This window comes from Falco biarmicus, chromosome 13 (genome assembly GCF_023638135.1).
Source record: "Falco biarmicus isolate bFalBia1 chromosome 13, bFalBia1.pri, whole genome shotgun sequence".
Lineage (NCBI taxonomy): Eukaryota > Metazoa > Chordata > Aves > Falconiformes > Falconidae > Falco > Falco biarmicus.
Genome location: NC_079300.1, coordinates 676150 through 699604, shown reverse-complemented (window position 1 = coordinate 699604; position 23455 = coordinate 676150). Strand labels below are relative to the sequence as shown.

Genomic DNA, 23455 nt, shown 5'->3' with positions numbered 1-23455 from the left:
CTGAAGAAGGAGGTAAGAACACTCAAGGAGCAGTCTGGAAACACACACACAGAGCTGTCTAGAAACTCTGGGATAGATTTAAATCTAGAATGATTTGTTGGTTTTCCCATGCTTTTGGCACAATGATAAAGCATTTCTCTCTGTACAAAGGTAATACCTGAAAGCCACCAACCTTCTATATATAAAAATAATCTCTTTTTAAATTTTATTTTTCAGTGAAGCTTTTTTTTTTTTTTTGGTTGATTTTACCATTGTACAGGGAAAACACACCAGTGCATAAAGTACCCACAAAAGCTTTCAGGCAGTGGCTCTGGAAGATTAATGCCTTCATTTTACTTAACAAAGATGACATAGGAACAGAAAACAGAAATAACATGCTTTACTTTCTGCCACTGTGTTTCATTTCAGTCCTAACAAATAATCTCTCAGGGTGAATTAAACATATGGTCTTTTAACCTTCTCCAAGGTTGTGGGTAACATTTCTCAGCCTGAGACCACCAATCTACAGTTAACAGTATTTACCATCACAGAGGATTGTATTTCAACTAAAGGACTGGACAACTCTGTAGAGTTTAAACACACCTTTATGGAGCGTATTTACCTCCCTTTATTTCCCACTTGCCAACCACAAAGCATCCAGCACCCGACACCTGAGGAAACCCGGATATTCATCCTCCTCCTGAACCAGCCTTTAGGGAACATGGGTTGTGTTTTTAAAAGAAAACGCATAAAAGATTATTTATATGGTTCTTTCAGAGCTCCCTGACTCTTGTCAAACTGACACTTTGCAGGCTCTTCTCTCCAAGCAGGGGAAATAGTCTGTTGGAGAAGGGAATCTGCTGCTTTGTGGGAGATTTTTTGTCATTTATGGCAAAAACACTTAGTTCCTTACATGGCATGGCTTGGTATTTGCCTACTTAAATCTAAGTAATTGGAGCTGTGAAAGCACACTGGCATACAGAGATGAAAGCAATTCTACAGTATATGTTTGTATAACTTTGTAATTACTTTCCAAGCTTTGAAAAAATTATTTGTATTGTAAAATTGTTTCCTCACCCCACCAGATTAGTGATACGGGAATGACAAAATTTTACATCGAGGCACCCAGAACGGATGCCAACCAACACACTGTTTCAAAAACGACAGTAAGTTTCTAGCTTTTCGTTTGCTTTGACAAAATATTTCTCCAATAGCTTCACTAGTCACAAGATGCTTCTGTAACCCCTGATCCTACTGCCATCTGCCACTGTGTGACAACTCTCAAATAGCACTGTTATTAAACCAAATTTCTACTCCACTGTCCCAACCTTGCTCTTTATTTAGCTATGGAAGGGAAACTGGAAGGGAAAGGTATGGGGCTGATTTTTTGTCTGCCCTGGGTAAGTTAATTCTTTCAAAGCACATCATGCCTCAGATAAACCTAGCTGGCTCCTCAGACACCCAGAAGTCTTGTGGTCACAATAAGTACCAGCTCTTGCCTTGTCAACTTACACCTGGAGGAACTTCCCTAAAATTCTTTCCGTGAAAGTTACAGGCAACCCAGAGCTAAACAAGGTTCCCTTTTGACAGTGACCCAGTCCTCAGCTGCAGCTTATCCTCCCAGCTTACGCATCATTTCCCCCCATGGCAGCACAGGAACAAGAGGTTGGGTTTGGTCAGTTTATTCTTTGGAGAGCTGATTCAGCTGGACCTAGAATCTCTCTCGCAAAGGTATGGTGCCCCTGGTAAGAAGTGGCCGTGGCCAGCTGCCAAGAGATGTCAAGCACACATTCGCTCAGAAAAGTTGCCATGCTCACACATTTCAGCCTCTCCTCCCCCAGCCTGGTAGGGTTCCTGGTCACTCCTTTGTGAGGAGATGTTGTTCTGCTGTTCAAAACCTTGAGACAGGACCCAGGTAGGGTGGGATAAATCTGCTTCAAAAAGCCCATAAACACCTCACCCTTTAAACCACGCATCCTCTCGTAAACCTGCCCTAGCCATTAGCGACACTGCACAGCTGCCTACCCAGAAGCCAACTCAACATTACACCGGACAAATGACAATGCTGCCGTTACTGTGCAATGGGTTATTTACGTTAATACTGTGGGGTAAGGCTTCAAAATGGACCATTTTCTCTGCCACTGATAGAGCGCAGTAATTTTCCAGGAAAAGAGCTGAACCTAGTAAATGGAAATCTTTCCTCCAAACACTATTTCAGGACAGAAAGCTCACTCCACAACTGCCCCGACATATAAAAATACCCTGGTTGTGCAGAAATCAGCAATACGACTCACAGAGTTTAATTTTGCAGGATGCTGTCTCAAAAAATGATCTCTACTGTAAAAGAACAACAAAAGCAACATACCAAAGAGGAGGCAGATGCCACTTTACCTGACAAGGCCATACAACCAGCAGAGGTAATGAGGCAGCACCCCTTGTACTGGCTATCTTTAACACAAAAGGAACAGGAGGGAAGGGCTAGCTTCCCTCTGCCAACACCCATATTTTCTCATTTCATCCCAATAATTAAGTCCAATAAATAGATTTTTGTGAGAAATTTTCGTTAGCAGATCTAATAATCATCACTTCAGGGCACTGCATATCTGTAAAACACTGTTCAAACAATTAAAACTAAGTATTGATAATTGGTGGAAGGCAACAGGACAGGCTAAGGAGCTCCTTGCTATCTGACAGGAGGCCAGTGTGCTCGGCTGGCTGCTGATGACATTGGTGCCCAGGACATGGTTATCTACCTGTATTATCTGGAGTTCACAGACTGGTTTGTACCAAGCAGACCAGATCTCCCCCCTCTCCAACAATGGCAACAGGCTACACTAAACACATCTTACTTCCTTATGCTCTGAAATCTATATCCATCAGTTTTTTCTTCATCCAATATAGTTATTTCTGCTCAGAATTTGTAACTACCCCGTACCAAGATCACTCCTATTTTTCATTTACAATGCAGATATTACAATGGGATAAAAAATTTTAATCTGTCAGTGAAAGTCATGAAAAGACATAAGAGAAAAGACTAAACTGGATAGTTTGTACGTGTTTGTACACAAAAAAAACCCACCACCTTCTTGGCTACATGATTGAAGGACGGCAAAAACACCACTCAGAGATTGTTCCTCAAAGACATACATCAATACCGAAACAGTGACCATGACAGCCAGGCACAGGAAGAGAGGAAAACTCTCTCAGGACAGTTTGTACCATCTGCTCGTCACTGTGCCTCTGATACCAGTTTTGAACACTTCTGACAATTAAAGATAACCTGAAAGAAAACCAACTGTTTGCAAGTGGTTTTTCCTGTCCACCACCACATAAATGATACAAATCATGATACAACCAGGGTTTCCCATCAATTCTCTATGATATGTCGACTGCAAAACTTCTACCTATGTGCATCTGTCTGGCTTGCACAGGCACATAAACACACACTGAAGAAATCAAAACTCAAAACTCCAAATTAACTCTCAATCTTTCAGTGCCTTTAACAGCACAAAGTGCTCATCCCCTGTGAGCAGAGCCCAGAGGGGCAGACGCCTGCTCTCCCACACCCCAGGCAGTGCTGCTCCACACAGTCCCGACACTCCCCACGCACAATGCTGCAGTATGACATTTCACAGCTTCAGAGAGTCAAACCCCAGGTAAGGAGGACCCACAAGGACTCCAAGGTACATCCAGACTCCCCATCCATACTGACGGCTCTCGCATCCTTCACGTTTCCCCAGCTCCTCTCTGCATCCCCTGTGGGTAATCCAGCACGCGGCCTCCAGGAGCCAGCCCCAGATCTCCCCGCTCTGTGACACCAGAGCCCTGGGCTTTTTCTGGACACAAAACCTTTCTCCAATTGTATATGCAAACTGTGGTGAGGTATCAGAAGTGATCCCGATACAAGGACCACCCACATCAGTCTTTGCTATGTCCAATTCAAAACACAAGGTATCCCGATTCTCTTTTAAAGGTCATTGCATTTCGAGGCCCGGGGAGGGGCGGGGCGGGGTGGGGGGGAGGGGCTGTTTAAAGGTTTAGATGTTACTTTTCCTACCTTTGTTGTCAGAAAAGATTAAATCATTTTGGCTAAATTCCTGCCCACACCAGCACCCTTTCCCTTCCTTTCACTACTCCACAATCCCAGGAGTCAGCCTAAGCAGGCATGAATCATGGAAAATTTCAAACAAAAAGTAAAAAATTCAGCAAAGTTTAAACAACCAAAAATAGGGTTTTACGATGAGAAGCACTCAACAACCTTAATTACCACAAAATCTACCATCTAAAACTGTAATTTATGAATGAAAATGTCCTTTAAATTAGACATATAGGTAGGGGAAGAGGATGACACTGAACTACAATAAAAACAAAGAACTACGACTCAGTAGATTCACACTCTCATGTTTCTTCTCCTCCTAAAACATTTCTGTAGGAAGTGTAGACTATTCTTCAGTAAAGGCTTACCTAACCATCACTTTGCCTTTTTAGACTTGGAAAAGTTTTCTGAGCTATAAACGGACTCTACAGAAAAAGGGGAGACAGTGAAAAAACTGACTGAATGCTACACTTCAAGTTTTAAAAAAAATAAATAGAAAAATACAAGTATGGAAAGATCCGTTTTACATGATGAGTGTAACACCATAAAATTAGTCCATGTTTACTCAAAACCAAACATAGGATCATCCCAGATCATGAAGCCCTGCAAACATTTTGACAAATATGGTCAGAACTTTAAGCTTATGACTAAACTTAAAACCAGACATTCTTAATTTGTTTCTTCACAAAGCTCTGGTACGTGATTTGTAAATTCCTGTGGATTCGCAACTACAACTAAGTGCTAGCATTTTAGGGTTTCAGTGTCATCATCAGGACCTCAACACCCTAGCCTAGTGTTTTCTCCAGGTTTAAAAAAAAAAAAAAAAAAAGGGGGGGGGGGGGGGAAGCTTAATTCTAAATATTTTCCCTAATGTATCGGTTTTATTTTAAATAATGCTTGGCAAATGTCCAAAGGCTTAGAATTCTAATTGTTATCAGTAGAATCTCTATGCACAATTTAAGTTTGCAAATTAGGTTGCAACGCTAGGAAAAAAACACTCATTAGATTTCAAAAACCTGGAATCTCATGCAGGAATATTACAATGAATGAGGACCAACTACATTGCAAAATCCTGATTCCAGAGAGATTGTAAATGTAAGATGTATGGAGGAGGAACAAGACTTTCAGATTTTTAAAAACAAAAGAAAGGAACAGCCATTGATGGCACACATCTGCAGCCCCACATCAAGAATCTGGGACTAACCTGATGGAGGCTTTAGGAAATCCATGAAAAAGTCTTCAGGCATGACAATAGCAGGAGAGAGTGGAAATTGCACTGATTTCAGGTCAGCTAGGTATCATCCAGCTTACAGCACTATTCACCATTCCCGTCGGCTCTCTGATGTGGCCAGGTTAAGCAACTCTGACAATCTTCCCTCCACAAAAACTTATTTTGAATCATAATAATCCATGCTACCAGCCACATTATCATGTCTACCTCAGCTCTTTCACAGCCATATTCCTCCCCATCGTTCTCTGTTTTGTCCCGCACAGCACCAAGTGCCTGAGGAGCAGCTCAGCACCATACTACATGGGGCAGAGTGCGGAGAAGGGCACTGCCCTCGGTGTGCCTGCCACTCGGCTGTCCGCTCTGGCTTCAGGAACAGGAAAGAGAGGTCTCTCTGGGCTGTTCCGTCAACACTGACATCTTACTCTCACCATTCTTCTAGGTAACTTCCACGTGATCTAGTTATTTGAATGCTGGTTTTAACTGCGTCAATCAGCACATTTGGAAACCACAGACATGTTTTAAAAAAAACAGCAGACACTGCCAGAGGAAAAGATTAACACACTATCGGACTGTGAGAGCAGTCACCAAGAGACACCAGACCTTTGCAGACTAATGCTCAGAAGACCCCAGAGACCACTAAAGGCAGGTACGTGCTTCTAGCCTTTGTCTGTTCCAGCCTATCTAGTTCTACTGAAATATTAACTGTGCCAAGTGCATAGAAAGTCAGGCTCAGGTATTTACCAGAACAGCCTTTGCTTTGTCCATAGTCAGCGTTACTTGCCTGCAGCCATGCTGCAGCCTTGGAAGCTCCAGTTCCAGCAGTATTTCAGGGCTCAGTCTGCTGAGCTGCCTCTTCGCTGCTTGCTCCTTACCAATACTGCATGTACCCAAGCCTAATGCAACTCAGTTACAGGTGTTCAGGACAACAGAGACCACCTGCAGAGAGACTACCTGCAGAAATCCCACTGCAAGAAACAAACTGCTTTTACTCCCCATTTTAAATCACTGGAGCATCCACAATCATTTTGGTTTACAAACTGTGCACATCTGGAGACATAGTTTACAGCAGAAAATAAATGTGTAAATGCAGTAGTTCTCTTACATTGTATATTAAAATTAGGAACAATATAATGAAATTAAAAGTGTTGCAGTCTCATACTATTCAAGACATAAATGTATTGATTTTCATTGCAAGAAACTCTACTGAACATGTCTCCTTTCCCACAGACATTCTATGCAGCAATCTGACAATATAGCAAACAAACAAAAAAACCCACCTCGGTTACGGAGTAGCATATTTGGTTAAAATGCAACCAAAATTTTCTACTTTCCTTCCCTATAATTTCCAGTGAAGCCTAAAGAGGAAGTGAGCACAATTATTTTATAGCTGCTTCTTTCAAAATGTGCTTTTTCTAAAAGCTGCATAAAAATACACAATTAATTTATCCTCAAAGCAGGAAGAGAGAGTAGTTTGCAAAAACTTTTAATTGATTAGAACTACTCGCTCATCTAAAATACCCACTTATTGGCTTGATGGTGCATTAACTTTGGAACTCCTAATACATGTTTATAGTACAAGACTGCTACAAATATTGCCCTTTTTTTAGGCACAGTTTCAATTGTTCAAAATTAATGACATTTTAGTACGACCATTATTAACCAGATGCCTAATGTAAACAGATTCAAACCTTTTTCTTTGGTGTTTCAGTTGGGGGTGGGGTGGGGTGTGGAGAGGGTGGTTTTGAATCAAAGAGTCACTGAGGAAGACTGCTTAAGTGGAGAAGTTTCTCAGAAGTCTATATGCTTTCAAGAACAAATCCTAATACATCTCCAAACTTTTCCGACATGAGAACAAAGCCCTCTTGAGCATCTGTGAAGCAGCATGAAGAGAAAAAAATACTTCTTCCCAATTGCATTTCTTCCATGAAATTAATCAAACAAAATTTTCAAAGAAAAACTACTGTCAGTCAGGAAAAGCTGATGTCATGGATGTCTTCTTCGTTCTTTTTGTAGGTTCTTGATCTCTCCTATTAGCAAAATCAACTTGCACAAGAAATTTACAATGTCAAGCAATGTTTCACAATGCCATGTCGGTGAAGAAATGGAACCTTTTACCTATTTTTACTACTTGATTTTCCTAATAGGAATTATTGGAAGTTGTTTCGCACTATGGGCATTCACACAAAAAGGTCAGAAATGGAAGTGTATGAGCATCTACTTAATTAACCTCTTAACAGCAGACTTTCTGTTGACTTTGGCATTGCCAGTCAAGATTATTGTTGACCTAGGAGTTGCATCCTGGAATCTGAGAATATTCCACTGCCAAGTTACAGCCTGCTTCATCTACTTGAATATGTATTTATCAATTATATTTTTAGGATTTGTAAGCATGGATCGTTGCCTTCAGCTAATGCACAGTACTAAGATCTACCGCATTCAAGAGCCTGGATTTGCCAAGATGCTATCTGCAGTCGTGTGGACAATGGTCCTCCTTATAACAGTGCCTAACATGGCAATTCCAATAAAAACCGTTGAAGAAAGACCTGGTGTGGGATGCATCGACTTCAAAACAAAATTTGGAAAAGATTGGCACGTGTTTACTAATTTCATATGCACAGCAATATTCCTGAATTTTTCAGCTATGATACTGATTTCCAATTTCCTTGTGGTTAGACAACTCTGCCGAAACAAATACAGCGAGAGTTATGCAAATGTGAAAAAAACCCTCATCAACATAACGCTTGTAACTGCAGGCTACCTGCTATGTTTTGTTCCATACCACATTGTTCGTATCCCCTACACTTTGAGCCAGAACAATACCATAACCAACTGCTCTCTGAAACAAGCTCTCTTTAAAGCTAAAGAATCTACCTTGCTGTTTGCAGTATCAAACCTCTGTTTTGACCCTATTCTGTATTACCATCTCTCCAAATCATTCAGACTGAAATTTACTGAGACGTTTGCAGCACCCAAAGAGGCAAAAGTTTCCACAGACAAAGAGGTACCAGACAGAAGTGAACAGCAAATGCAAAAGTACCAATTCTCCAATACATCAGAAGAGCATGCAATCCGCGGTATGAACAGCCATAATGCAATCGCAAGCATGGCTACCATGGTCAACAACATTCCTGCTGAATCATAAACCCAAGCAGAAGGAAAAAAACTGTGGACTATACCAATCGCTTCGTTATATGTTCACATAGTAGGTCTGAACTAGCAGAATGTTTGATAGTGCCTTTCAGAAATAGGTCCAGGTACCAGTGATGACCTACCAGGGATCAGAACACTTCAGAATACATGTTCAGACAGGCTCAAATATACTTACATGTATTTATGGGAAACACCTGAACTCACCTTTTCTAAGTTAAATATATTAAATGACTTGCTGCAATCAAGTGAAGAGATTATTTAACAGCAATTCTTCAGCTGTGAAGTTTTCATATACACAACTAAACCAAAAGCATTTTAGAGGGCATTATTTACTCCGGAAAGTAGTTTTAAGCTGCACCGATTAAAGATTATTGTACCTGTTTACATCATAGCTCCAGTTTTTATAAATAAATTTGTTGTTCTTGCCAAGTTCTACTGCCTTTCCTTGCTGCTGCTTCAATGAATACCAAAAAAGCTAACGCTATTACAGAAAATTCAAGGAAATTTAAAAATTAAGATGAAGTGTAAGTGTAAATATCCAGTGCATTCTGTTTGCTTGGGTTTTTTAAAATAAAAATTTATAAAACAGCAACTAAATTTATTAATATTCTAGTTTACTATTACTTTCAGAAATAATGCATATGTAGAATAATCAATAATGAAAATTTTAAAATCAATTTGCATGGGCAAAATCCAGCTATCTGGATTAGCTCCATCTGTAAATCAAAAAATATTTCAGAAACAAAACCAAATCAAGTTATCTTTTTTTCTAATCCTTAAAACAGGCAAAGTATGAATAAAACTTTGCACAAGCATTCAAACTCTCCTGAATAGAAATAGCTCACTCTGTATCCTCATAACAACTCACTTGCAATAAATCAGAACCCAAACTCTGTGCAGTAAGAAATTTAAAGCAAAGAAAGCTATTGTTATCACCTCATAATCTCACATGACACTTACTGTATTGAACTTTTTAACAATTTTAAATCCTTTATCATTGTTGTTTAAAAATAATATTAATATCATTCTTGAATAGATGCATTCCAGTTCAAGACTTGTTCAATATTTGGGCCCTTTTTCCAGCACAGCAGTAAACATGAGAAGTCATCTGAATGAGGGTTTGGGATCTGGAATGCTATTCATGGGGCTTTCTTCAGTTCCCATAAGCCTACAGACAAACACAACAGCAGCAGCCAAAAATCCACGCTAGAAACAGCTAGGAGTGGGTGGGAGGAAATAACACCATTCTGTCCCTTACATTTCACAGCTATTTCTTTCAGATATTTTGGTATTCATCCATCTGTCCAATGACGTATCAAATTTTCTATTTAGCAAACTTTTGTTAGACCCTGAAAGGTGGTGGTTTTATTGCGCTGCCTGTCTCCTTAACCAAGTCATCAGACATCACTATACCTCTTATTACGTTCTTCCAGCTAACCCTTTGGATAAAACAGAGGTGCCCTTGTGCTGCACTAAAGCCACCCTGCAGCGTACAGTGTGTGCACGCTGGCAGCAACAGCACCATGCAAACTGGTCAGGAGCCCCCAGGCAGAGGTCACACAGCCCAACTCTCTTCAGACAATGAACTTCTCTTCCTTTAAATGCTTTGCCAGCACATCAGGCAGGACCGTTACGCATGCAAGTACAAAGGTCACTCACCAGAGGTATAGGGAAATGCGTTGCATATTGCAAATGACGAAGGAGGTCATAATTGGATGGGAAAATCAGTTCTCTCAGTCTTTCCCTCTTGACTGACTTCTCGCTGGTAACTGAAATTCTTCTGTCTAAAGAAGAGTTCACATTCTCACAAGACTCCCCAGGCATCGGAGAAAAAATCTAAGTCATGTAAAACAAACGTTTAAGGTAAGTGTAACCTCTAACTTTCAAAATTCAGCAACTGCATTCAGAGATATGATTTTGTTCTTGCTTACAGTTTCTTTTTAAACACCTGAAGTTTTTTAAAGATAGACAAAGCAAGGGCAATTGTAATCAAGCCTGAATTTTAAGATACATATACACATTATGTCTTCTCTATGCATATCTCCACTGTTATTTAGACAAATTTTAAACTAGCAATATTCAGCCAGATTCAGACTGATCTCCACACTTCTTATGCTGCTGTGACACAGAAACCACGATAAGCTATTCCAGTGATCAAGGGAAAATAATGAAAAGGGTGAAGTGGGAGGTGACAAGAGACATTGTAAGCAGGCATGGATATACTTGAAACCACCAATATGACAGATGTCAGGCAGAAACAGGGGTCCTGATATCCTGCAAGTGGATCTGCACTGATAGGTCTGGGCACAGGAGTCCTTGCGGATGCAGAACAAGGACCAGTCTAAAGGAAAAAACTAGGAGATTCAGGAGTAATGCAGGATCAGGCTAAAAGTAAGGAAAGAAGAGGGGGAAACAGATTTGGAAGACAGAGCCAAAACATAGAACAGTCACTTGAAAAGCAAATGGTATCAATGGGGTTCCTTGATATCAAAAAGTGGATAGCTCTGAATATTTATTCACGCTTAACTGTAATACACAGCACCCTGAACACACTGGGGGCAAGGGGGAGGAGGAGAAGGAGGGAGAAAAGACTGCACATGCAAGTGTGTGTGCAGGGGCACAACTAGGGGAAGCACCGCAAAGCAGTAACTTGTCATACAGCAGAGATACAGAGAAAGGAGGCGATGCACTGACACAGGAGACACAGGGACTGGATGCCAAAGGACACTGGCTGTGGATGGAAGCAGCAAGGTGGTGCTAGGGGCATGGAGAGACATTCAGTGGCAACAGCAAGCAGCAGGCACAGGCTTCAAAGGCATGCAGAAAATTGAAAGTTAAACCTACTGGAAATTCCGAACCAAAATCTGCCTTAAAGTCACTCTTGTCTACATCATCAAAAATACTAGCGGTTCCTGAGTCAATGCCCATATGTTCCATAATACTATGATCCTAATAATTGCCAGAGAGAAAAACAAGTATCAGTCACATTTTATAGAAGACCCATTTAACTGATCACAGGTAAAACCAAGCACTCCACCTATTTAAGAATTAAGAAAAAAGCACTGACAGTTTTCAGATACTGACTTTTAAATCTTTATGACAAGCCTTAATTCACAAGGTATTTCTCAAGCCTAAATCCACAAAAGCATAGAAAAGGGCAGGAGCCAAAGGGGGAAACAAAACTTTACAGTATATCCCCATGAGCAATTTTGCCCCAGGGACACCTACAGAACAGAAAGCTGACTCTTGTACCTTCCTAAGAGTTATTTCCTACTTTATTGTACCATGAAAGGCAACTTGTAGAAACCTCCTATATTTCGGGGCAACTTTGGCCATGAGACCAACTTAAAAGACATACGAAAGAAATATGAGAGAATGCTTTAGCTGCCCACAGGCACTACATGGACTGTGCAGCAGAACAACAGGCTACGTCTCATCACACGAGTACACACATGGTCCCACAGCCTTGAGTTTAAAATTGTCTTCCTCTTGCACTACTTTTAGAAAAGGTTATGAACTGCTCATCTGATGGAAGGCTCGGCACTGCACCTGTACACATCACGAGGTTTGGTTTCACAATCTCTGATCAGTGGCTGTGCAGCATACACACTGCCAGCAGATGACCACACTGCGCATGGCTCACACCCATGCTGTGCCAACATGCTCCATACCATACAGAAGATGTGGGGCTTACTCCAGGCTCCACATTGACCCCACCTGCTTAAAGTTCTCCCTTCTCTTCACTGAAGCACACCTGCAAGTAATTTTTTCCACTGGTACATTTAGAAGTCTACATTGTGCCTTTTTGTTTGTTTCAAGTTACTTAGCTCACCAGACAACTGTCAGTTCAGTATATTTGCAGCAAAACAGCAATATTTACAGCTATGTACAAGGATGAAGCTAATGGATCACTTTCAATCTTCTCAAAGAGAGAGAAAGAGACAAAGAGACAGATTAAAAACCCTTAATATATCTGAAATATTAATGCTTTGGTAAAAAAAAAAAAAATCTACATTTAATGAAACAGAGTACCAAACATGGGAGAAGTAGCATGAAGTGTTACCTCCAGTTTCACATCATGATCCTTAGAATAGTGTTCATCCACAGTTTCCCCATTAGGTGAACGTGGTCTAGTAGTTGCAGTGATGGATAAGTCTCCACGTGATATTAAAGTGCACATGTATGCATCGTGGGAGAAAACATCATGCCGAGTGAATTCGGAAAAAAGCAGCACCAAATTCACAAATTCTGTCTTCTCATGATCACTATTTGGGTCAGCTACCCCCCCAAAAAAATAAATAAAATAAAATTAGACCGTAGTTTCAACTTATACATATTTGGGTTTCAGCTATGCAAACTGCAAACACCAGCAAATTAATTTTAACGGCCTACTAAAAATGTCTCGGCCATCCTGCACAGGTTTCTCTTTGTCTCCACAGAACAAACCACTTCCCATCTGATTTATGTGTTTTGGCTTTGCTGGCAGCTCCAGGCACAGGACAGATTTCAGCAGTGGATCCCAGAGCATTCTACCCCATACACATCTGCCCCAGTTGGGTAGGTGTGTGCCAGCAGTTAAGTACAACGTTCAACTGTTTCTAAAAATTAAGAAGAGGGGGGAAAAGGATGAGGACATCCCTTGTGTGAAGAAAAATTAAAGCTGAAGCCTTGGATTATAACAGACCACGCAAGAGTTGTCCTTTCCCCTCAAATTATACTACTATATTAAATGTTACTGTCTTATCTATAGTACTTTCATAATCATAACAGAAAATCTTTTAAAATACTTTCAAAGAACTCAAAATCTCTGCATGCCAGGGTTCCAAGATGTAAACGCAGTAATTAAAGCTTGATAGTTTAGTGTATTTTATCTGTTACACATGCTCATGCACATCAGGAAAAAGTTTATTAAAATAAATACATGTTATTTTTCCAGTGCCAAAGCAAAGCCTAGAGAAATACATCATATAAAATTTTTTTATTAAGTTTTCATTTTTCACAGCTATATTTAAATTGACTTTTTCTGTACCACAGAAAGGTTTGAAACATTGCAGTTAACAGAAAATAAGCTTTATAGCACGCCAGCATTACTGGGCAAAAAAAAAACAACCCTCCAGCTCCTGGACTACCAAATCCAAATCATCAACATTTATTTAAAAGAAAATTATGCTTTACAAGTTCAAATTAGTTCATTATATAACACTATTTCTTTTTAGAAATTCTCACTGCACTGCTGCACAGAAGCTGTAACAGTAAGCCCACCAGTACACCAGTTCAGGGCCAGAACTCTTCCCTGCAGCCCACAGTCCTGCTCACCTGGAGTTGCCTGCCGTACACCAACCCCTCAAAAGTAAGGTGTGCAGACCAGACGCTGTATGGAGCAGCATCAAAAAACCACACCCCTGCTGATGATCTGCCCTCCTTCAAAATACAGCCATTACATGCTTTCCATTTTTGGAGACACAGAAGCTCAACCACCATAAAAACAATACAATACCACAAAACTCATCCAATGCTTGAAAATACTGAGGAATATTTCAAGCAAGGAAAACATTCCCTAGCTGCTCGCTGCTCTCCCTACCCTGCCTTGCAGAGCTACTCAGGTGAAGAAGGACGATACCGTGTTTGAAACAAGCACATCAGAAACATGAATCTAAATAACACAAATAGTTCAGATGGTTTATTAAAAAACAGGGTCACCACTAGCACGAAAATAAAGCACTGCCACTACCTTTGGAGTCTGTAGTAATTTTTTAAAGAAGTTTTGCCTTTTTTGGATGTTGAGAGTTTTCAGCATCATGTTTCAAACCACTGAAAATCCTCTTTATTTTAAAGGCACCAGGGATTAGGGGGGGAAAAAAAAAAAAAAAAAAGGCACTAACCAGCAGTACTTAAGATACTAGAAACACAGGCTACAGTATCAGGCAGTTTTATTAGACCAAGTCATTTCATAGAGCAATCTATGATGAACAAAGATCCTCTTTCCAATCCACCTATTTGTCAGCTAACAGCTTTCAACTTTAACACTTGTGTGTAATTTCCAAGTCAGTCACTTCTAATGTGGATGTGTCAAAAAGAGGCGAGTGTTTGATGTCAAATAACCACAGAGTGTATTTTCCCCAAATCTCTTAACAGCTTAAACAGAAATAAACGTACTTTCTGCCCATTTTCCTTTTGTGAAAGAAAGAAATAAGTATCACAGAAAGATCTTGTAACAAGGCAGGAGATTTCTCAAAAAGTGGTGCATATGAAAATAGAGCAGATAATCACAGGAACTGCAAAAGACCTGCTACAGCAAAACAGTAACTTCAGCAGCCAGATAGCAGACCAGTGGCTTCTGATCTACTTTGGAATATAAATTAGTTAATACTCACATAATGAGGGAGCTTGTGTATCTAAAAACCTTAGCAGGACATTCTGAAAAACAGGAAGACTGGAACCTGTCAAGGAGGCTGAAGACAGAGATTCCTTTTCGTCTAGGACTTCAGATTCACCACATCTCTGCACAGTTAAATAAATTTTTAAAAGCATGTATCTGACACCCAAATGCATATAACATTCCCACAATTTGCATCTGAGGCAACTATACATGTGATTATCTCCTACCTCTTCATAAAATCCAGACTCTCTCTAGAACAACATTTTCCCCATTACCTAGTTTGGTTATTTCTAAGGTGTTTTATTTGATCATTTTGGATTACTTATTGAAAAGGAATGCCTGAGACATGTACCATCATCTGCAACAACATAGTTTCATATAAAAGTAGAAATTTAAAGATATATAACTTCCAAGACCAATGTGAATATGAAAGGCAACTCCTCTTGTTCGCATAAATTACACTAAATATAGTAACAACCAGGGCAAACATCTCTGCTTTGAGTGGATTTTGGTGACAGTGAGGCAGAAACAATACATGAAGCTCCCTTCCCTCTAATGAATAGTTTGTGGTGAGGACCAGACAAAGCAGAGAAGCTTTAGAAAGTGAAAGTCTTTTTACACCTCATAATGTCTGTGTGTCTGTCTGCACAAATGCACAAGTGCTCTCATCTCTCTATCCCCACACCCAGGCTGAACAGACACCACACACCATTTTCCTGGGGACCCTTTTTTCTAGGAAGAAAAGAAAAAAACAAACTAAACAGAACCCCCATCCAGTAAAAACTGCCTGCCAGGCATTGCAGGGATGCAGGTGAGGCCAAGGCAGCGGTGCTCCAGCTATGGGGAGGTACCACTGGTCCAGAAAGCTGCTTCAAGGCTGCAGTGAACACACTGCCTCAGATAATCCTCACTACAGAGCAGATTTAGTATTACTGAAGTTTCAAGAAGTGTCAGCTCATGCAAGCTGGAGTAGGATCCTTTCCCACAACACTTTATGCCGAAGACACTAGTGTCCTGCTTCTCCAGCGAAATGCTGCATTTCCTCTGAAAAAAATGGAGTTCTACAGAATGCAAGATTTAAAGTTACACTCAAATTTTGCCTCAAAACAGATCTTAGTTTTGGAAACTTCCCAGGCTCTCCCACCAACTGAACAGCTCTGCCTCACTGGCCAAACCCACACCCCTCTTTTTAAGGCACTCCAGTTACTGTGGTACCCCTTTATTTCTTTATTTGGGCAAGTAGTTCACAGAAGTAAAATATTTCAGACAAAACAGACACAAATCAGCTAACATAGACCATTTTGAGTTTGGATGCAGTTTCTTTGTATTTTAAATAGAAGGCTTTTTCATTTAAAATTTATCTAGAATTTAAAAGCTGTATATTGATGAAAAAAAAATCCCCAGTGCTCCAAATGGCATCAAACTTACTTGTTTTGTAATGAGTAGAGATTAAAGCAATGTTTCCTTAGAAATATCTTATTTTTAAGCATACTGTTCACACTATTCTAGAAGTAGAAACAACTTACTTCTGCTTCAATTTCTGCTTGCCTCTTCTCCAGGAGTTTGGCTACAGCCATGGCCCTGTGCTTACCAGACCTTTTACAGCTCACAGCCCATTCACAAAGCAGCGTCACCACAGCTTCGTCGTTTGGGGCTACCTGTTCAGTGCAAGAACACAGACAGAAAACTCTTTCACCCACACAGCCAACAGGCTTATTTTTGAGCAAACAGCTTGCAGCAACCAGTGTTCTGGGGGATGAAGACAAAAGCCGAGTTTTGTTCTTTAGTACTGACAGATGCACACATTTGCTTTATCCGTAGTGTTTTGAAATGAAATATAATCTGGAAGCCAAAGAGGGAAAATTCAGTTTTCACACTGCTGATGCTTGAATCAAAAATTTCCTTTATCATAACCTTGCTTCACAAAAACAGAAAAGGGTGATCTGCTTTATGAGCAAGAGAAACAGGAAAAGCACGCCACACAGAGCCTCTCAACCCAATTAACCACACAGAATTTACGCTTTCCCTACGTTAATTCTTCCAAACCTCCTCCACCTGTTTCCAGATCATTACTTGCATCCCACTGACACATTAAAAAAAAAATAACCCCACCTCTAATCTCTAAATGTCTATCCATCAAATAACCAAGGTCAAAAAATTCCCAAAAAGCTCAATTTACTTCTGACCTAACACAGAGATTTTGAAGAAACAGTACATGTCTTTAGAAAATCTGTATTTACGGAATAGCAGTGGGATATAATATGCTTATATCTATTGACTGTTCATCCAATCTCTGTTTACACTAACCACCCACATTTTGGAAGTAATTTTTTCTTGTGCAGTACTGAACTGGATCTGCTGAACTTCCTCGCTCCTGCCCAAGCTGGCGCCTGTCTCCGAATGCTTACATAAGACCAACCTGCAAATTAAGCAGATGTGATTTTTCTTCATTCTCCAAGATTAGTGGAAACTACAGTTACAAGTAAACATTAGAAGGGCTAGAGTCAAGCACAGCACCCTCAGAAAGCAAGCCTGGAACCTGTCAAGGTTACTTTTTTGAGAGTGATTAGGAATTACAGACCCACAAGCACGAAAGTTACTGCTTCAAAGCCATCCCAATTGTCCTCCTCAAAAATTACAAAAAACCCAGCGCTTATGCTAAACAAGGCTGGTGTGTATGTGCACACGTGTCACACACAGAAGCTTCCTGTAAACACACTTCAAGGTGACAGAGAGCCAGTGATACTAGATGACTAGGGGCAGCGGGAGTGGAGGGAAGAGGGGAAAATGTTTTTCTCTCACCTAAATGAAGTGACATGGTAACATCACCACTGCTATGGTTAGATGCAGCCAGCTAACAACAGAGTATGGATACTATGTACTTTTGAAGGCAATGCAGAAACCTGAAAGACTCTGATCTTCACACTGACTTCTTTCCCTTTCTACTAACAAGAGAAACCATGCCAACAAAAAAAACCCCAAGCGTTTCCCAAGCAGGAGACACCAACTCAGAGGTTGGGCGCAGCGTGTCAGGTCACCCATTCGCTGAAGCTGCGCCCGCACTGCATCGCACCCTGCGGCATCCCAGGGACAGCACCACAGGGCCTCCTCACCCTCGCTCACAGGGAATGGTGCCTCTCGCAGAATGGCTGAGCAGCTTATCTTCTCAAACAAGGCGCACGTGATGCTTCTACAACATAAGCCCTCCAGAAAAGTGACGATGGAAAGCCCTGAAGAGATGAGGCAATGGGGCACTAATGCTGAAGGTCAGAGCTCATTGTGCTGGGGCAAACACAGAGAGCAAAATCCTGGCAAGAGAGATTTAAAGAAAGGCTTACATGGGGTACTTCTGAAGGAAAAAATGGTTGTAAGTGTCCCTACCTGGTTTTGTTGTGGCATAAAGAAAAGTGCTTAGGCTGTTTGGGAAATGTCAAATTGCAGAAGAAAAAAGCCAATTTTTTTCCCTTCAATTATCTTCCTCCTGAGAGCAATGAGGGTGCTTTTCCTCCAAGGAATATGCACACTGTACAAACGTTGCCAGCACGCAGACACTGAGGTATACATATGCATGTGCACATGTATATGTATCTCCTTCAGACACTGCCTGAGGTACTAAGCCAAGAATATGAGCCTGTTACTCAGCTGTCCTCAGAGCCATGCTCAACTATACTAAGCACTGAAAAGCAAAACTGCCAAAGCCTGCAGTCAGTGAGCTAACCACTTCCACTGCTGCTGCTCCTGCTGCTCAAGGGAACAGATGTTTAAGCCCTATGACAAATGTGAGAACAGCCCAAAGTTAAACTCCTGTCACCATATACAAGAGTACACACAAACAAAATTCAAACCTAATTTATGTGCCCATGTTTTGGGAGTCCTAGTGAGTATCACTTGCAACTTCATACCTGTGTCACTTACCTCTGACCACTACAGACACCAGACTTGGCAGGGCCTACCTTGCCTCCACTGCTGAGCCCTCCAGTCCCCGAAACCCATCACTCTGTTTAGTAAAATGGGAGCACCGTGCTGCAGCAAGCAAGCCCACAGAACAGGCATATCACAGAAGTCAGTCATACGAGACCAGCCTGCTCAGGGTGGGCTCCCATGTGGGCCACAGCCAGTGCACCCCCAGGTTACAAAGCCAGATGCCAGAAGGCCATAGACACTCATCATCAGACATGCTCTCTGCACTTAAGAGGTTGTCATTAACAAGGTATCTTATTTAAATTGCACACACAACTGTTACGGTCAAGGGCTAGGGCTTACTTAACCAAGCACATTTCTTTCATGTTTTGGTTGTTTGTTTTACAGTCTTTTATGAAACTCATTGACAATAAGCAGATCAGATTGTGGTCAACAGCAAATTGCGTATTTAGAGTTTTAGGTATTAAACCAGCACGTGTTAACTGTCAGGGTTTTTTGGTTTTTAAACTAAAGATTGCATAAATTACTTCTATGATACCCCAAAGAAAAGAGAAAACCCAGGGCAAGCTGACCTTTTTCTGTTAAAGCTGAATGTTATTTCAGTTATGTCAAGAAATATTATGGGAATCTTACTTTTGAACAGCACTTCCATGTGTAGCACTGTATTAAAATTCTCTTAAAAGGGAAGAATAAAGGACAAACATTTGTGCAACTCACAAGAAAGTAGCATGAAATTATACTGGTCAGGACAGCACTGAGGTCTACATAAATTAAACTTCAGGAGATTTCACAGAATGACTGATCTGCTTGCTTCAAGCAGCTTTTTTTCAAGGGACAATCTGTTTTTTTCAGGTGGGGGTGGTGGAGGTGGTGTTAAAATTAAACAACTAGAAAGAGACAGCTCTACAGTTATGAAAATGCAGACAGTTAATTCTCTTTTTAAACAAGTCATCTGCTAACACTGTGAAATTTATTAGTGTAAAAATATAACTCCCCAATTCTGTGCCTATAAAAAGCAGAATTACATTCTCAGAGATGTAAGAATCCAGCATCACCACAAATCAAACACCTAGAAGTGATTGTGCACCTTAAAAAACACAGTGTTGATTCTGCAGTTTCACATATATGCAGAACGTAACCTCTTTTGAAAGGAAAAAAAGCCTACCATAAGTACTTAAACCATCAAAGGTGCTTATCCGCCTAAGAATTTCAATCACACTACTTTTAAGTGCATAAAACCAGTGAGTTTGGTTGTCAGGAACTTACATGTGCAGCAACTAAAAGTAAAAAAAAATATTATGTGAGAGCAGGTACTTATTTAAACCGTCTGATAAACACTTCTGTTGGGCAAGCTGACATCACCAGAACATTTCCATTCATCTGGCTCTGGGAACACGGGCCCCTGCAGCAGCTGCAAAAAGCAAAGTTGAAGTGTCTAACCAGCAAATATTTTATTTTGCTTTTGACTGAAGATAATAAATACATTTGAAAGCTGTATCAAGTCCCTGCAATATAAATAATTACCCCAAACCCCTACATTAAGTACGCCTCTACAGCAGTACATGGGCAGTGAATGACTACGCTAACCAACCCACACCTCATCTGTAGAGCCACAAACTGGAAAATTAGTAAGTTCAGTGCTGGAAACTCCAGTGCTGAGTACTCGCTGCTTTACTGAGTACACAGACAGGGGCGTGCTGCTCCTGGGAGCTGGGGCGGCAGCAGCCTGTGATGCTGGTAACACACATCACAGAGCTCTATCTCCCTGCCCTGCTGCCTGCTGCATGATTTCCGCCCGCCCAACGTTCACATGATAGCTGTACCTCATCACTTCCCCCCTTCCACCACCTTATTTAAACATGGTAAGAATACAGTTAAGTAACACCTCTCAGAATAATCAGGCTCTGGAATAGTCTCATTTGGGATCCTGAGTCTGCAGATGGTCTGGCCTGTGGAAATGCAGACCACATTTCAGAAGGCCTCAAACTACTGCCTTGAAGAGTATCATTAAGATCACATTTGTACCCTTAAAATCTCAGGGGCACGAAAACAAGAACGATCAGTTCACACGTCACTTAACGAATACATTTTGTAGAGAAGACAAGACAAAGGGTACAGGAGTAGAAAACAGGTGCGGATAGGCAGGAACTGCAACTCCCTTGGTCCAGGTGAAACCCTCCCATGGACAAGACCCTTCCTCAAGATTCCCAAACCTTCCACGAGGCCTAATGAAAGAAAAACACTTCAAGGTGACATCAAATGGAAGAGATTATCTGCACCAAGTAACACACACCTGTGAAGCAAGATTTGAAGTTCAGGCAGCTCACTCACAACAGTTGTCTTTTAGCCATGACCCAAAATACCATGACCCAAAATAACTGTAATCTTCTGAAAGCCACCCGTCACACCCTTTCAGAGAAAACCAAAGCCTAATTTCCCCCAATTTATAACTGGACCACAAGGTGGGTGAAAAACAGAAGAAAAAAGCTGGTTTGGTTTTACTTTTAAAAAAGGCACCGCAATTACTAACACAGGAAAGTATCAAAAGGAAAGTATTAAACATTACTGGTCCTGATAGGTTTGGAGACAGGAAGCCAAAAGTACTATTAAACCTCTGCCTCCTGTAACTCTGAGCCCTTTCCCCACTACTCCTTGCTTTTATTATTTAATTTAAAAGTTTGCTACTAAGGAACTAGTTTGACATTGCACTAGCTAAGGCCACCATTGAGGCACCTGGACTGCAGAAGTTACCATTTTGTGGTGGAGGCAGGAAGAGCAAGGCAATAACGCCCAGGAGCTCAAATCACTAAGCAAAAGGAAACCCCAGCCACCTCCTACCTCACCCAAACCTCTCCCGACAGCAGCCAGCTGTGTGACTCAGTGCCGCTGGGCAATGCCCACGCTGTTTGTCACACGTGCATGCCTGGGAGCTGCCGCCCAGCCCAGCACCCTTCCTGCACTCGGAGCTGCTCACGGGCATTTGCTGCAGGCAGCTGGGTGCGCTGCCTCTCACACCACCGCGCCTGCGGGCCTCAACACCTTTCAAAGGAGAGAGGTGAACAGCACCTGAAAAGCTTTTCTCCTACCCAGAGACACATGGCTGCTTCTTGGCGGGGGGCAGCAAAAAAAGCTTATAGCAGGTGTGCTCTTACGGCAGTCATAGATGCCTATATATATATATACACACGTGCTCACACATAGATATATGTATGTGTATACATATGTGTATGTGCACACGCAGATCTATGTGTGTGTGTATGTATATGTATATACATACTTATATGGCTATTCCTGCTCCTTTCAAAACAGGAAGATACTGAAAATGTACTCAATGAAATCATGCAACAAATCCGGGCAGGTGCTTATTGCAAGCCAAGCCCATGCCGCAGGAAGCCAGTCTGTCCTTAAACCATGAAGACTGTTAACAAAACAAAACCAACAAATCTGATTGCTTCCTAGTACAACAGAGTTCAGACTCAATACACAGAGCTGCTTTATTCCTAATGTTGTAGAATTTTACCATTTAAGAATGCTCCCTTTACATACTAACTAAATCTCTTTTTTAATGTAGACAATCTAAATAAATCTGTAATCACAATTCCAATTAGTATTTTCAGATTAACTCCTCAGTGAAATAAAATTAACTTTTTAATATTAAACTCCAAATCTGCTTTCTAAGATGACAAAGCATTTTCAGAATCCATATTTTGATTAAGAAACAAAGAAGGGGTACAATACAGCAACATTTATTAGTACAACGCACTTTCTAGAGAGAATGGGTGAGGAACACAAGAGCCAGGAATGAGAGCACTATCAGATTTTTGTAGAGAGTGGGGAGAAAAAAAAAAGGGGGGGGGGGAATAATAAAAGAGGGGCCTGTGTCATCCACAAATGCCTAGCTCAAAATCCCAAATCCACGCAAATTAGCTCTGCTCACAAAACAGTCCATATACAGCTCATTCCATTTGAAAACACATCTGCACATCCATAACAAAGGAGCTCCTGAGGTGTACTGCTCTCTATGGAAAAACTGTCCCCAAAAGTTTGGGTTTTTCTAAAATCTAAAAGCTGCACTGACACTAGCAATGCAGACTAAAATACGGAATATGAAAAAATGCCTCTGACTGCAGCCCAAGAGGGACAGTCATTATAGGATGGCAGGCAAGCCCTCTCTGCACCACAGCACTAACAACAGCTCAAAGACAAACCCTTTTATTGGAGTACAGTTTGCATATTTGCTTTAAATTAGGAGACCATCTTCAACAAGATATTAACCTCTGCTTTGAGGTTGTCTAATATAAGAAGAAAATACAAGTTGTGTGTTCTTTTTAAGGACCCTATCAGTTATTTGAGTCACAGAATAAATGTTTCCCTTCCAGAGAGGTTTTGTACTTCAACTCCCTTAGATGCTCAGGTGAACAGGAATCTGATGTTGGATTTACTGAAATAATAAAGGGTGAAAATACCCACACCAACAAGCTTCAGGTAACTGTGCAATTTGAGCAACTGAACTAATACTAACTACATTAAAAATATTATAAGAATGCTCAGAGCTCTATTTTCTCATGTGCTTGTGGAAATACTCTGATTCTGCAGATATTTCTATCCATTTTATTTTGCTCATCTTATCTCTCTTACCCGTTATGCATCCCAACACACTCAGATTCACATCCCTTCTGTAGTAACAAACTATTAAATT

General features: G+C 40.9%; 2 protein-coding genes across 22 annotated transcripts in view; one reads left to right on the top strand and one right to left on the bottom strand.

Annotated features, from left to right (window-relative positions):
* Nucleotides 1-23455, bottom strand: part of MED12L (mediator complex subunit 12L) — a 150499-nt gene that overhangs the window by 103547 nt on the left and 23497 nt on the right. For 15 of the 20 annotated variants that reach the window (XR_008825248.1, XR_008825246.1, XR_008825247.1 and 12 more), the window contains 5 exons: nucleotides 16362-16493; nucleotides 14831-14957; nucleotides 12520-12734; nucleotides 11301-11405; nucleotides 10116-10292 (listed from right to left, as the gene is read on the bottom strand). The exons of 1 other annotated variant lie outside the window; for it this stretch is intronic. Coding sequence is in view for 15 of the 19 variants with exons in the window: in XM_056359005.1 (XP_056214980.1) it covers nucleotides 10116-10292; nucleotides 11301-11405; nucleotides 12520-12734; nucleotides 14831-14957; nucleotides 16362-16493 (756 nt within the window). In the remaining 4 variants the exon portion in view is untranslated. The remainder of the gene's footprint in view (nucleotides 1-10115; nucleotides 10293-11300; nucleotides 11406-12519; nucleotides 12735-14830; nucleotides 14958-16361; nucleotides 16494-23455) is intronic. 4 more of the 20 variants (XM_056358998.1, XM_056359003.1, XM_056359004.1 and 1 more) reach the window with 3 other exon arrangements.
* On the top strand, nucleotides 4960-8885 carry GPR171 (G protein-coupled receptor 171). Of its 2 annotated transcripts, none has more exons than XM_056359013.1 (2): nucleotides 4960-5952; nucleotides 7685-8885. In XM_056359013.1, the coding sequence occupies exons 1-2, from the start codon at nucleotides 5919-5921 to the stop codon at nucleotides 8446-8448; spliced, it is 798 nt and encodes a 265-aa protein (XP_056214988.1). In that variant the 5' UTR covers nucleotides 4960-5918; the 3' UTR covers nucleotides 8449-8885. The 2 variants fall into 2 exon arrangements, with proteins under 2 accessions (XP_056214988.1, XP_056214987.1); XM_056359012.1 differs by having other exon boundaries at nucleotides 4985-5952; nucleotides 7320-8885.

Excerpts from the sequence above, each read along its gene's own strand:
- GPR171 (XM_056359012.1), top strand. The coding sequence starts at position 7,369 with ATGTCAAGCAATGTTTCACAATGCCATGTCGGTGAAGAAATGGAACCT.